The sequence below is a fragment of the Trachinotus anak genome, unplaced genomic scaffold, assembly GCF_046630095.1.
Source record: "Trachinotus anak isolate AG129_WGS33_773 ecotype Australia unplaced genomic scaffold, CSIRO_AGI_Tana_v1 ptg000003l, whole genome shotgun sequence".
Taxonomy (NCBI): Eukaryota; Metazoa; Chordata; class Actinopteri; order Carangiformes; family Carangidae; genus Trachinotus; species Trachinotus anak.
The window spans coordinates 4440954-4455611 of record NW_027273854.1 but is presented as its reverse complement, the minus strand read 5'-3'; the positions used below and the strand labels follow the sequence as shown (position 1 = coordinate 4455611).

The 14658-nt window shown below is 38.9% G+C and overlaps 2 protein-coding genes across 2 annotated transcripts; one reads left to right on the top strand and one right to left on the bottom strand.

Moving 5' to 3' along the window:
* Window positions 1-3: 3 nt before the first annotated feature.
* dnajc7 (DnaJ (Hsp40) homolog, subfamily C, member 7) lies at window positions 4-7259 on the bottom strand. Its single transcript, XM_071467689.1, has 14 exons — window positions 7115-7259; window positions 6261-6349; window positions 5984-6108; window positions 5420-5533; window positions 5025-5099; window positions 4816-4934; window positions 3775-3928; window positions 3392-3556; window positions 2560-2651; window positions 2318-2391; window positions 1986-2132; window positions 1739-1891; window positions 1534-1596; window positions 4-1376 (listed from the first exon to the last, which is right to left on the bottom strand). Exons 1-14 carry the CDS (start codon window positions 7231-7233, stop codon window positions 1339-1341), a joined length of 1527 nt encoding a protein of 508 aa, XP_071323790.1. The 5' UTR covers window positions 7234-7259; the 3' UTR covers window positions 4-1338.
* Window positions 7260-8595: 1336 nt separating this feature from the next.
* nkiras2 (NFKB inhibitor interacting Ras-like 2) lies at window positions 8596-12358 on the top strand. The gene is made up of 4 exons (XM_071467654.1): window positions 8596-8652; window positions 9058-9174; window positions 10083-10324; window positions 10900-12358. Exons 2-4 carry the CDS (start codon window positions 9081-9083, stop codon window positions 11140-11142), a joined length of 579 nt encoding a protein of 192 aa, XP_071323755.1. The 5' UTR covers window positions 8596-8652; window positions 9058-9080; the 3' UTR covers window positions 11143-12358.
* Window positions 12359-14658: the final 2300 nt, after the last annotated feature.

Genomic DNA, 14658 nt, shown 5'->3' with positions numbered 1-14658 from the left:
AGGTAAGGGGAAACCCAGAGGAGGCCAACTTTATTGACATGGCTGGTACTTTAAGGGTAAAGAGAGGATGGTTTCACCATAAGGGTAAAAAACAAGGAGAGCAAAGATGAGGATGCTTTTCTTTTCTTCATGAAATGCACCAAGAGAACAACACACTCATCAGGAAGCAACTGAACATTACTAGGTTTCATCATCACACAAGTGCCTGACTTTCTTAGACGATGGCAAACAAATCACAGGTCATTGTTCTATTATCTGTTGCATTGAGTAAAATTAGACAGCTTGCATCACAGTCAATAAACACAAAGAGCATAATCTAGTTCTGTGCAATACTTCATGCTGACCAAGCAAAACAATCATCTTCCTGAATTTGTGTCAAATGGATGCTCACAATCGATGCCGTTTTCAAATGTTTACATAATAGAAAAGTGTCCTCATCTTACACCAATGGTTCTATCAGACAGCAAATTTACAATAAATATACATATCAAAATAAAAAAAATGGAAAAAAAATCATCAACTATCATCACAAATCAACACTTTACATTCCAGTAAAATGTACAATGCAGCAATCTGTGAATGGCAACATCAAACATAAAACCTGTGACAACAAGAGGTAGGGGGACTTTGCTGGCAACAAAGCCAGCACAGCTGTCTCCACTGCCATCTTTCTAGTGTGCTTCAGCTGTACTTCATGTGTAGGTCTAGGCTCCAGGTGTTGTGAATTTAAAAAATGTTCAAATGCTCCCATTGGCTTATGACAAGGAGGCAGTTTTTCAGTGTGAATTCGTAGCAGCCTACTGTCTGTCTGTTTGACAGTGGGGGGAGGTGCTGTTTGCTCAGTGATTTTATTCAAAAATCATTAAGCAAATTACTAATTTTCATGCAGAGAATACCCCCCTCAGCAGTTAGTTGAGATGAGCTGGATAATAGCTTGCTCATTGCTCAGTTGCATCTTGAAAGTTTCCCCAGGATGTCACTTCCTGCACGGATCCCTAAAAGCTCTGATACAATAGCTGCACAATCTCTCCTATCTCATGTTTGGACCAGTGTTGCTAGCCATTACTGACTTTCAAGTTTGTTTCATTCTGGAGGGAAGAAAACCAAATCCAAAACCAGTAACACTATCAACTCAGCCTGAGCTGTCTCGGTGTCCTTGCTATACGGGCGTTTAATCATTTGCTGCATGTGGTCATTGGGTTGCATTCATTCAGTCAATGGCATAGACAAGAATCTGACCAGCAATCAGTCAGTCATTAAATACGGATGGTGGGTCAGGGGGTTGACATTGTTGAAAAGTCCTGATGCAGTAACTGTTTAGGTAGATGAATCCTCCAATTAACCAAACTGGAAGAAGAAATTTCCTGGTCCAGATGCTGAAACAAACGACAAACAAGTCAATAACTGAAATACATTTACTGTATTCTTAAGATCAGAATATTCTTTCAAAGTGGTTGACAGAAGAGCATCACTCCTCTGAGATCTTTGTATGAAAATAAAATAAAAAAATATATATATATACATATATATTACCTTCAAAACTAAAACCCCCTGGGCCTCCAAAGAACGCCTTGAAAATGTTGTTGGCATCAAAATCTGGGGGAAATAAAATGCAAGTCAGAATCATCATCAACACAGAACTTTCCCTCCAGGGTGAATTTTCTCACTATAAAAACAATTGCTGCTTTATAATAAAAAGGTGGATAATTGGTTTAGACATGACTCCCCAGGTGCTGACCTCCCATGTTCATGCCGTCATCCTCCAGATCCTGCCCGCTGTCATAGCGAGACTTCTTCTTTGGGTCTGAGAGCACACTGAAAGCCTCGCCCACCTCCTTGAACTTCTTCTCCTCTTCTTTCTGCACCTCAGGACTAGCGCTGCTGTGACGGTCTGAAGAAAGGCACAGAACAGAAGTGTTATGTTTCTTAATGACAAATTAGATGGGGTTTTGTGTAAAATCAAGACAGTTGAAGAAATAAAGCACCTGGGTGATGTAAAAGTGCCCGTTTGCGGTAAGCTTTCTTGATCTCTTCCTCTGTGGCGTTCTTATCCACCCCGAGAACTTTGTAGTAATCTTTCCGTTTGCTTTTCTTCAACTCCAGCTGGGCATTTTTCAGGAGGTGCTTATGTTCTATGGAATTGAAAAAAGAAAAGAAGGGCAGAATTAATTAACAACAGGAGAATCTATGTTATTTAAATGGCAGAAGGTAGCACTTCATTCAAAAACAACAGTCACAAGCTGCAAGTGTATAATGTGTAAGTAATCATGAATGAGAAAAATTAAGAGGAAGTGTTTGTGCAGAGTCTGATTCTCACCTTTTGTCTTCTCTGTCTGGTAAACCTTCTCATAGTCTCGCACTGCCTCTTCATACTGCTCTGTGTCCATGTAGCTGCAACACAGTGCGCACAAGTCAATGTCATTTTTTCTTTAATAAATTTGAATAATAGAATAAAAGTGTAGATAATGATAATGATACTGTTTTCTGTTTGTGCAGGTGTGTAAAAAAATACTATATAATTATCATTAGCTATCTTAGAGTTAGAAGTCTTAGAAATACCACTGTGCTCTCCGTAAATAGGCCTTGATGTAGGTCTCATCCAGTTTAATGGCCTTCGTGCAGTCTTCGATGGCCTGTTCTAGTTTTTTCAGCTTTCAAAGAAAAGAAAAAAGTATGACCACGCAAAGCAGTGACAGAGACAGAAAAGCAGTGGCCTAGTTCTCGTCATTTGATAGAAGTAAGTACAACAAAGCAAAGATACCAAAAAAACTTTACACTGTCTTGGGGACGGAATGAGAACTCTGCAAAGTATGTGCTTGTGCTAACCTATGAATTTGACTAACTGAATGAGGGCTTTGTGTGTGTGTGTGTGCGTGTGTATGTGTGTGTGTGTTCCGTGATGTTTTGCATGCAATTACATCACTGCAAGTCTGGAACAAGCCTTGCATTTTTCTAGAATTATTAAAACTATCAAGGACGAGCGCACAGTAGGAGTTTTGCGTGTTTGTGGTTCTGCCCTTACCTTTATCTTACAGACACAAGTCTCACGCTGCCCTTATCTACTACTATTTATATTTTGACAGAGCTGTATGTGTCCATATCTCATTTGCAATGTTTACTGATATGGTGTCAAACATATCCAGCTTTATGGGGCAAACAGTCACAAATTACAACACCATGTGACGGTTGTTCAGTAAGGAAATAGGTTTTTATGTAAATGCAGTGCTGAGGACTATAATATTTCTTTCTCACGTAACCAGAATATATAAGTGTGCATTATCTTCTCAAGTGTTTTGAATTCAGTATGTTTGAAATGACTAAAATTGAGGATGTGAGGGTTCATCCATAAAGAAAAACAACCAGTGGTATCTCTCCTGTGCATGTTTCTTACCTTCGATCCAACAGTGGCCCTATTACAGTACAGCTTGGCATTGGTCTTGATGTTGTTGGGATCTATTGTTAATGCCTCAGAGTACAGCTCATACGCTGCCTCAAAGTTTCCTTCCTTAAATGCCTTGTTCCCCTCCTCCTTTTTGGCTTTAAGTGCTTTGGCATTCTGGGAAAACAACACAAAGGACAACCTTAGAAAGTTACTCTGGCCTATCTCAGTAGTAGAAGTCTATCAGACTTACAACGGATAAAAGAAAAATCACAATACTATATTTTCTTAGGCCATTTTCCTCTGGTAAAAGTTGTTTTTCTTTGATATATTTATAGGAAATCAAAAAAATGGTTTAAGTGGTTCACAAAATTCCTCTCTACTCAATTACTCACTCTGCATGCAAGCCGAGCCTTGTCATGGTCTGGAGCCATACGCAGGGCCTGAACAAAGAACTGGACGGCCTTGTCAATGCAGTCTTCATAGTAGAGACAAAGACCACGCACGTACAGTGCATCCGCATTAGTGGAGTCCATTCGCAGAATATCACTGAATGGAAGCAAATAATCAATATTAATGTTAGAAGAAAACATATATACTAAAAAAAGAGAAATCACACCAAAAATATGGCATTTTGTTTCATCATCTTTAATGGTTTACTTCACATCAAACTACGGTAAACTGTCTGTGCTTCCCGACAGTGATGAGACAGTTTCCAGGGATGCAGTGGTGTGGCAACTGAAATCTAAATCTGGTAACAGACATGTCTATAATGGAAAGAGGGCACCAGTTATGGATTGCTTTCTTTAAACTGTGAGAACGACTGTCCTCACCTCTCTGGGAACAAAGCAAGCACAACACAGTTCTGAAGGCACCACCCAGGGAATCCTCATTTTCAAGGCAAATTAACACAGTGGGGTGATTGTAAGGATTGTGTCATTTGTACAGTCTTGTGATTGCAAATTTGAGATCAAGTCTATACTTGTCCTACAATAACTCTTTAGAAACACAAACACACAAAGTTGCACAAACAGTTTTTAGAGCAGTCATATGTGAAGGCCCATGGATTTCTGTAATATGGCATATTTGCATTGATCAAAGATGAGTCAGCTCAATAAATCACAGCAAACCTGCTGCAGTCAGTGCTCAACATGGGTCTATAGAATCACCCAACTTCCAGATGTGTACATTTTACATTACCTCTTTGAAATCAAATGTTTTCCTATTTCTGCTGAGCTCTGTGATATGAGATTAGTCATCTGTTGTATCTGACTGATGAACACGTTAGTAATACGTCATAAAGAAAGCTTTATGGAGTTGGTATGACATGATGTGGTACATGCACATCCCTGTGTCTTACTCTGATTTCACCCTGTGATCAATAATATCCAATAAATAAAGGAATTGCCAAGTATTTTTCAAATATGCAGTCTTACCTGGCAACAGACTGAGCCTCGGGGTAGCGTCCCAGCAGGGCTAAGCACTCTGCCTTCAGTATCTTGAACCTGTGGCAGGCTGAGGCAGACTCCAAGGCCCGGTCCATGCAAAAGACAACCTATAAACAACCAAGGAATATCTGCAGTCTGTGCTGCTTGACGTACTGTAGCATATAAAACTCAAAATGAAGTAACACTGAGTAGCTTACCATCCTGAAGTCTCGCTTGTCAAATCCAATCTCTGCCATTCTCTCATATTCAAGGATAGAATCTGCATTCTTCAGCTGCCGAAGGAATTTGTGGTATTCAGTGACAATGAAAAAGACCTCTAGTAGTCAGTTTACTTTGCTGCCACTACCCCTCTCTCTTGTGTGCCAGGCCTAGTGACTGTAAAATCAGGTCAATGTAAGCGGCAGTGGTTCTCTGAATAACCTAAAACTTGCATCCTAGCTTGTTTATTAGGAACTGACATTAACTCTAGCTGATATCCTCTTAAACCACTCAGTATCAGACTTCTGCGCTTTATTTGCACTAGCTAGGCCAAAGCTTATCCGACAGTGGATAATCACATCCAAATTGTCAGATCATGCTGCGGCCAACTCACCTCCTGCTGGGCCTGGCTGTTTTCTGGCTCCAGCTCCAGAACCCTCTGGAAACAGCGGCTGGCAGCCATAGCATTGCCAAGAGACAGGTGGCACTTGCCCTCTCGCAGATGGCCCTGTGGGTAAAATACTTACAGTTCACAAACTCAATAGCATTCCTCAATTACCACCCTTGCTGAAATCAGTTGGGTGCTGACTAACCATGACTAGCTCTTACTTACGTCTTTGTTGTTTGACACATCTTTTAATAGATTTGACCTATTCTACAAATAAAGTTTGTTCAGTGGATTGATCGGTCAATACTATATGGATGTGCTACATGTATTGAAGAGCCACATATCACTATAGACAAAAATGCATGCATGATCTCTCCTACAATTTTAACAGATACAAAACACTGCAATATAGGAAACTACTACACTCAAAGTTGTGAAAAACTTAAAGTTTGAGTTCCTAAGTAGATGCCATTGTAAAGGAGTCACTAATTGGAAATATTTAGCAACATACAACAAAAAGTGTAGATTTCCCATTTAATAAAATGTAATGGCTTGTTTCCCACAACCTACCTTCATGAAGGTGTTATCTAGTCGTACTGCTTGCTGGGAATCCTCTAAAGCCTCTCTATACCTGCACAACATCATTAATGTGGCTGCCCGGTTTCCATAGTAACTTGCGTTCTTGGGACACATGTCTATATAAAAAAAAAAAAACAAGTTAGTTGACACCCCACATAAGTCAGGCAGAATTCGTACTATTGTTGCCTATCCAATACACGAAGTCATCATTATTTCCAAAAACAAGACAGACTAACCAGAACTATAAGAATAATTTAGGAATAATTACCTATGGCCTTGGTGTAATAATTAAATGCTTCTGCATAATCCTTTTTGATATAAAATGCATTGCCTTGCTCTTTGAAGCCCTCCGCTTCCCTGTGTAAAAGTGAGCAGAGGGACAGAAAAAGGTTAAATGCAAATTTAACACAGAAGTCTGAGATGAGTGGGATGACAACTGTGCGTGAGTGTATGTGGTAGTTAACTTTGCTTTACACTTTATTCTTCACACTGTTAGACCTTTAAGTCTGAGTATAACAATCACAATCACCTGTAAAGAAAGCATGACCAGGACTGTTTATGACAGTGTGCATCTGAGATTTCAGATTTCACTGGCCTGAGTTAGCTAAACATAGTGAGAGCCAAACCAGCAGGGCAGAAATGTCTACACCAATCATACACGTAGCTATTTTGTGAAGCAGACAGGGAGAGCAGAGCCAGGAACATATGACACCATGCTGTGGGCCACTGCCATTACTTTTTTTGGAAGCCTTTCATGTTTTACATCACGACCACACAGTGAGTGAATGGTGTCATTAACTAGTTATCCAGCTAACACCATTCTGGGAATATTACAATAATGTGAAAGCAATACCCTCGACCCGATCAAGTTTTAGAGTCGGCAGGTATCGGCAGATTGTCAGATATTTCAGCGTGTCCGACTGCAACCCAGAAATCCAGCACAGGAGCTAGCAACCAATCTGAACGTTACCCGGGGCCGAATTTAGCTGAACCGTTAGCGACAGAGCACCACTTAACAACAAGAAAATTAACATGGCAGGGGCTTTCGTTGGCGCATATCAGTAGGAGACATTTTTGTAGATATATTTCTGCCGCTGACAACAAAGTCTTCATGTGTCGTACCTTTCTAATTCTTCGTCGCTGAGCAGGTCCATGTCAGGGTCCATGTTCACAGCATCACAATTCTCCGTCGCCATTTTGCCATCAATGAGGAGGGGCGGGGCCTTCTTCTTCTTCTTCATCTTCTTCTTATGTAGTTTTAAGGCGGTTGGCAAACAACTTTTAGGTGCTTCACCTCCACCTTCTGAAGTGTGAATAAAGCTCTGTACCCTACGTGCCCTGAGTTCAATTGCAACAATATTTTTTGTTAAAACTTGATTTTTTTTTTTCCCTATTTGTGCTTAAGAATCTGTTTTTCTTGCTGGTGTTGAGGACAATAAATAATGACATGTTCCACTGTTTCCTCTAAATTGCAATATTCTCACATCCCAGTTGTGTGTTTGCCCATTATCTAAGTTAACTGATTAGCATGTCCAAATCTCATCCTTCGTCTTTTTCATTTCTGCTTTTTCCTTTGGATTTTGTAATAATGTCTGCCTTTAGTCTCCCTGTTCCATTCTTCTTGCCATTTCTTCACCACTGTTGATTTATTTTTACTTTTAACTTCAGCCTTACTATAATTTACTGCCATATCTTCTTCAGATTATTTTGTTACATCTTTTGTAAATTTGTCTGCCAGTTTGTTTCCCTCCACCCCTACTTGAGCTGGAACCCAAAAGACCTTTACACTAGTTCCTGTTTTTGTAATTCTAAAGATGTCTAGCTACCGACTGCATATTCTTGATACTGGTTAATGCACTACTAGAATCCAAACCTATTCTTACTTTACTTGGTTTGATGTTTTCTATCCAGCTGAGCGCTAAAAGAATGGTTAAATGTTCCCCTGTAAATGCTGACAAGTTATTGCTGAATCTTTTGTTTGACATTACATCTAGATCTGGAATGATTAATGCAATACCTACTCTATTATTATCTGTTTTTGAGGCACCATTGTATATGTGAAGACAATCAGAATAATGCCCCCCTTTATGTATCTGCTAACTTGGATCTTATCTATATTTTTCTCTTTACTCTGTTCTAAAAGGTGCAAGTCAACCTCTACCGCCTCTAATGACCAAGGTGGGACAACAGAGAGCGGCACAGTGGGGCTGAACATTATATCCCCCATAACTACTCCATCAACTATGTTTCCTATTGTCCAACCAAAGCTCTTGCACTGTCATTTTTCTTTCTCACCCACCCACACCCACTCGATCTAATGGTGCAGTTCTGCCTAGTGAGTTACAATACTTCTTCCAAAACTCTCTTTTAGCTGTCTTTACCATATTCCTGGCTACTGCTTGTTTACTTTTATATTAAATGAAATTGTGAACATTATGTGTTGTGCTCCAGACTTTAAATGCCTTATTAGTACATTCTTTTGTTTACCATGGAACTATCATTTTCCTTATAGTACTATTTCTTTTTGGTATTGATTGGTTTGTTGCATCTAGAATAATGCAGCTTATTTCTGTATTGAGTTAATCAATTTCCTGGTTAAAGGGGCGGGGCCACCTTACTGCAGTCGTTACGTACAGTGTAAACAGGAAGTGGTCCGCTAGGTAAGGAAAGCGGCTAGCTTTAATTAAAAATTAGTGCCATAAATAATACACATATTCCAACTTCTCGCTAATAACAGCATATAGATGTCGATACACCAGCTTTAGTTGGGTTCGTTGGTTTCAAACAACATTAGCGGCTTAGTAATATCGTGCGTCTCTCAGAAAGCTAATGCTAAGCTATTCGTAAATGTCAGATATACTGCAGACAGACGGCACATTGTATTATCTATGACTTATTATTTTTATATTTTTGCTGGCAAGCTATTTATTGGTTCTATTATGGCGAATGTATCAAACAGAATGAAAAGAAGCAACGTAGCTTCCCAAATAACGGGGTCTACAATGCTAGGCTATGTGCTTACTCTGTAATAAAGTAACTGACTCCACAGTTTTCTGTCTCTGCAGATTTTCTTACCTGAGAGGGAGTCATGGGCAAAAGCTGTAAGGTGGTTGTGTGTGGCCAAGGTGCAGTAGGTAAAACGGCTGTTTTGGAGCAACTGCTGTATGCCAACCATGTTGCAGGTATACCTGTTTACAACAATGTTTACATGCTTTGCAATTTACATGTTGTTCACTCATTAGTTCAAATAACGGTTGCCTTTTTGCTAAAAGGTCACTATTTTCCATTAAGCATGCAAGCTGCAAAGCACAACAGTGGGCATATAACACTATTATGCATTGCTTACAGTTGTTTGGAACTACACTTAATGCAGTGGTTGATTGTAAAGAGTTTTCTGTGTAATTGATGACATTACATATTTAAAATGTTCTGTTTGATTGCCATGAATTTTTCTTGACTGGAATATTCTATAACAATTTTACAGCTGTTCAGATGTGTCAAGCATTTGTAATTATTTGGGAAAATGTTACTTTACTTTTTTACAGTATTACAGTATAATAATAGTTCATAATCAGTTGCTAATGATGGTGGAAACCAACATTTTAAAACACTAAACAAATTGTAAGCACATTTTTTTTTTATGCAACTGAATCACCATCAAGTTTCAGAAACACCACCTCTAAAATTTGAGAAAAGTGCAATGTGGAATATTTAACAGCCAGTCAAAATGCTGCTTTGCTTTTTGCTGGGAGCAGGTAATATTCACTATGAACAGACGATAGCATCAATAACAACAGTGGGTGATGAACTTAGAAAAATAAAATACCTTGACTTTGTAATTTCAGGTTTGTTCAATTAATATTATACATCTTACTGCATTCCATTTTAAAGTCTACAAGAACAGATTCACTGCATGTTTGAATTTTTCTGCTGACACCCTGTCATACATAGTGCATTGCTATTTGTTCCAATTAAGAAAATGTAAAAGTGCTCAGTTAAAATGTGTTTAATTACATAAGCAACTAGCTTAATACTTGTGCAGTATATCACACCAAATGAGGGAGGGCTGAATTTGTGTATTCATCATCAGGTTCAGAGCCTATGGAGACCCTGGAGGATATCTACATCGGCTCCATAGAGACTGACCGTGGTACGCGAGAGCAGGTGCGCTTCTATGACACCCGCGGACTTCGGGACGGGATGGAGTTCCCCCGACATTACTACACTTTTGCAGATGGCTTTGTACTTGTTTATAGCATCGACAGTAAAGAGTCCTTTAAGCGAATGGAGGCACTCAAGAAGGACATTGATCGTCACAGAGACAAGAAAGAGGTGGGGACTGAACACTTATATATGTTTAGTAAACTGCATTAATTTAGAAGGGACCAATTTAGAGACAACAAAGCAGTTTGGTCAGTTGTTTGTCTCTGTACTTACAATTTCAAAGTACTCTTGAATTTCCATGATAACTAAGTTTGATAAACATCCTACAGATATTGTCAGTGAGTGAATATCAATGTGAATGAATATGTGACAGGGGCAAAATATCCTGGATCAAAATACACAATGTCCTAAAACGTATCCCAGTCTCAGTAGTTATCAGGTTCTCAGTCACTGTTGTAATCATGCTTTTGAGATCATGTGACATCAGGTTTTTTAACAACACCAGATTTTTTCTGGGTCTGACACAGATTTCTAGCATTTAAAAGAAACAAGTCAAGCTAATAGACATTGAGTAATCTTCCATACACACTAAAATGAGCTATATAAGTTATTAATTTGAATGTTGTTTCCTAGCATGGCTAAAACCATAGAGCCAAGTACAGCAGATGTTGTGAGGTGCATTGATGTTGACAGTGCTACAGATTGCACCGATGTACAACTAACCAGATGATCCTGATCCACAGGTGACCATTGTTGTGCTGGGTAACAAGCTGGACAAGCAGGACGAAAGGAAAGTCGACTCTAACATTGCGCAGAACTGGGCAAAGAACGAGAAAGTTCGTCTGTGGGAGGTGTCGGTGGTGGACCGACGCACGCTCATCGAACCCTTTGTCTACCTGGCCAGCAAAATGACCCAGCCACAGAGCAAATCCACCTTCCCTCTCAGTCGCAACAAGAATAAGGGCAGCGGTTCCACAGACAGTTAAATGACCAAATGCTGTTGTTATGATCAAGAGGGAGTAAAAAAAAAAAGGGAGAAGAGGTGTGTTAAAGGGAACCTTGTTTTACTAAAGGATCAATTTTGATATCATGAAGTACTGAGGTAGTGAAAGTTGGTTTGGAGAATGTGAAGAAGCAATGAGAGGAAAGGCAGGATGATTGTATGGATATTTATATACAGTGAGCACTGTTGGTTTGACGTTTTGGTGAAATACTTACTACTTTAATTATTATTTCATAAATTTCATTATTTATGAAAATGGTGATTTCTTGATTTTTATGTTGACATATCAGCAGATCATCAAAGAATGCAAGGTGTTACTACCATTTTATTGGGTTCGATTATGATCAAACTGTTCAACCACATTCTTTACAACTACTGCTGTTATACTCGGACCCACATAATGTAATTCACAAACTACTGATAATCAGCATTTGATCTCATATATACTCAAACTGAGTATATAGATTGATAGTGCTCACTGTATAGATGAATGACCACATGCACACATGCACACTGGCTACTATTCTATGGACCTGTACACACAGACCAAATCAGAAATGGCAGCAGTTTCAAATGTTACCTAAATTTCACATCACACAAATGCTGAATCTCACATGTTGTATAAGTTATGATGGGTGAAGGGATTTGTTGAATGATTATTGATGATGTACAGTAACTGTTGTGCTGTTTGTTGGTCTGGAGATTTGTTACACTATATATATATATATATATGTATGCAGAGATTCACTGTTAGATTTTGTTGAGTGAATGATTGACATTCCTTACCACGTATGGCCTTCTGTACAGGCTTTAAATGAGATGAAAGGAGTTTTCTTCAGGCTCAGGTGCTACTTCTTCAGCTTGCTACACATAAAAAAAACAAAAAAACATAGGGCACAATACAGTAAAATGCCATATCTTCAACAACATGACACATATTATCAGTTACAGTCACTGCTGAAGTTTGTCTATTCATAATGAGCTGTAAAATAAAACCCCATGAGGTCAAGTATGTGCAGCTTTTAATCTTTGTTTTAACAAAAAGGGTCAATCTGTTATTGTCTTGAATATTCATGTATTTGTGCGAGAGTCTATCAACTGAATATCAAGCATTCAAGTTCTATAATCCATAAAATGTGTTCACTTGATATTTGTTTGCATGTTTTGTAAACAAATTAAAGGATTATTGTTGTGCCTGACCAGAATGGGTTTCAGTTTCGTGTCTGCTGTAGTTTGTTTCATGGCCAGTAGATGTCTCTGATCTTCCAGTAAAACACTGGATGCTGTCATGAAATCAGTTACTACTGCTGGAGCCTGTAGTAAAGGATCTAGTGCAGTTTCCATCAGTTTCATTTTAAGGGAAATGTTGATGTGTATCCAATTTAATAACTTTGGTTTTCTGCGTTAAACTACAACTAATCTGTGGTTACGACATCTTTTTGATGACATTTAGCTCTCACTCCATCGGAGGTTGAATCCTCTTGTAAACTGCTTTAAACAAGAGTTTCAGCCAAATGAGACTTTTTGTCATTTGAACGCTTGTTTGAATTCTGAATACATGTCTGCTATAAGTGTGACAGTTATTCCACAGAAAAGCATCTGTTAGCATTTTGTTCAAAACCTATTCCTTTATCTCCCCTAAAAACTAAATACCTTTTGATTCAGGAAGCAAACGAGAAGTGTCATGCAACAAACCTCCTTCAGTGTGTGTAATGATTTTTGATGCAAAGAAAATGCAACACACACAAAAGTGAAATATTCATGACTCACTGATAAATGGAAATTCTGTGGTAATTTTCTTTTACCTCTAAACTGACACCAATGCAAACTCCAGGATAGTCTGTGCACTGCTACTTTATACATTTTGCTGTGTATGCAAAATGAGAAAATCAGTTGAAAATTGTACCAAGTTACTGGAACTTTAATAAGTTTCTGTATCTGTCAAAAAGTCACATTGATTAACTGCTGCACAAGCTCAAACCAGTTTGGGAGCAGTGAAAACAACCAGTCAGACGAGGTCAGAGATGTTATAGCAGAGGAAATGATCTGCTACTTCCAGGCAGGCGTGCTGACTGGAGAGGTTAATGTGAGATAATGAGAAAACCTCAAGTGGAACATTTATGAAATGATATTATGCTCACCTTAGTTTCCCCAGAGGGTGCTATCATGTACTATCACATTTCAATCATGTTCTCTTTAATGACTAGTAGTGAGCGAGTGCACCGCCGGTACCTCATTCAAAATGGTTCAGTTATTATATCATGCATTTTGGACTATGATAGTACACAGTGGTGTTAATTTGATGTCCCCAAGATAAAAGAGCAAGGAAGAGACTCCTGCAATTTGTCAATATGTCAACATCTTACTGTGTAGTGGCTCCATGCCTGTATTGACCTCTGCAAATAGAAAAAGAAGATTTACAATACAAAATAAATTGAAATATTTGGGAGCTGTGCCAGAGCAAGGCATCGATTTGTCACTTTCCTGTGTGATTTATGAACCGTCCTCTTCCTTTAGACTACACTGACCACAAAAGAGAAATTTCTTCTTGCTTGTCACAGTCACAGGGCAATGAGGCAACGCCCTTGTGTTGCTACCAGTAATACTCTTTAACTGTTGCATGGCAGTGTGTCTCATGACTGCAGCTGAGCATCCAGCTCTCCCATGGAGCCCATATAATAGATAACATTTTATCCCCCTTGTTTTTTTTCATATTCAATTTTTTATGTGAAGATAAAATAGACTTCAACCCTGGGAGCTGGTGCACCGACACTCTTTTCACAGTCCCCTATCATGAAGCGCCAGATTAACAAAACAATTCCACACAGCAGTGAACACATGCAGTTTAAATGGCAGTGCCGCCTTTATTCTCTGTGCTATCAGGCCTTTTTGTTCCCTGTGGGGCGGAAATATCAGCTGCTCTCAAGCCATCAGTCATGTCAAATGTTAGTTGTCATGGTGGCTGCCCACGAGCATCTGAGACAGATCATTTGTCCTGGAAGCACAGGGGGATTTCATCTGGGATAAGTCAAGCTTACAGCAATCTGAACGGTGCAAAAATGGGATCCTATAGTTGTTGCTTATGGTTTGTGCATTCAGTGAGAATGTTGAAAGAGTTTGACACTGTTGATATTATCCAGGGGGATGTGCTGACACGTCTCCCACCAGTCAACAGGAAGACAATTTAAGCTCAATGAAGGGTTAAATAAAGGCACAGTGGAAGCAGAGGAACTAATTAATGTCTCCTTCCATCACCTTTTTTGTGCCTGTTTTACCTTTAAGTGCAATTTTGCAGCATCAGTACAATAATATTGATGTGTCTTTATTTAAGAGTAATTACCCGGCATTGTTTTTGTGATGTTGTCTTCACGATCTACAGCAAGTAACAAGTATCTCTTTAGTAATTAAACAACTAATATTTATACAAAGGCTAATTACCTGTGGTGAGGACCAAAAATATTAATTAGAATTTATAAAAATAAATGTGAGTACCTTGAAT

Bases quoted from the DNA above. Each gene is read 5' to 3' on its own strand.
- dnajc7 (XM_071467689.1), bottom strand. From the start codon at position 7,233: ATGAAGAAGAAGAAGAAGGCCCCGCCCCTCCTCATTGATGGCAAAATG. The intron at 2,392-2,559 runs GTATTTCTAAGA...ACTGTGTTGCAG, and splicing joins TATTTACGGAGAGCACAGTG to CTACATGGACACAGAGCAGT. The intron at 1,892-1,985 runs GTGCTTTATTTC...GCCTTTCTTCAG, and splicing joins GGCACTTTTACATCACCCAG to ACCGTCACAGCAGCGCTAGT.
- nkiras2 (XM_071467654.1), top strand. From the start codon at position 9,081: ATGGGCAAAAGCTGTAAGGTGGTTGTGTGTGGCCAAGGTGCAGTAGGT. The intron at 9,175-10,082 runs GTATACCTGTTT...ATTCATCATCAG, and splicing joins GTATGCCAACCATGTTGCAG to GTTCAGAGCCTATGGAGACC. The intron at 10,325-10,899 runs GTGGGGACTGAA...CCTGATCCACAG, and splicing joins GTCACAGAGACAAGAAAGAG to GTGACCATTGTTGTGCTGGG.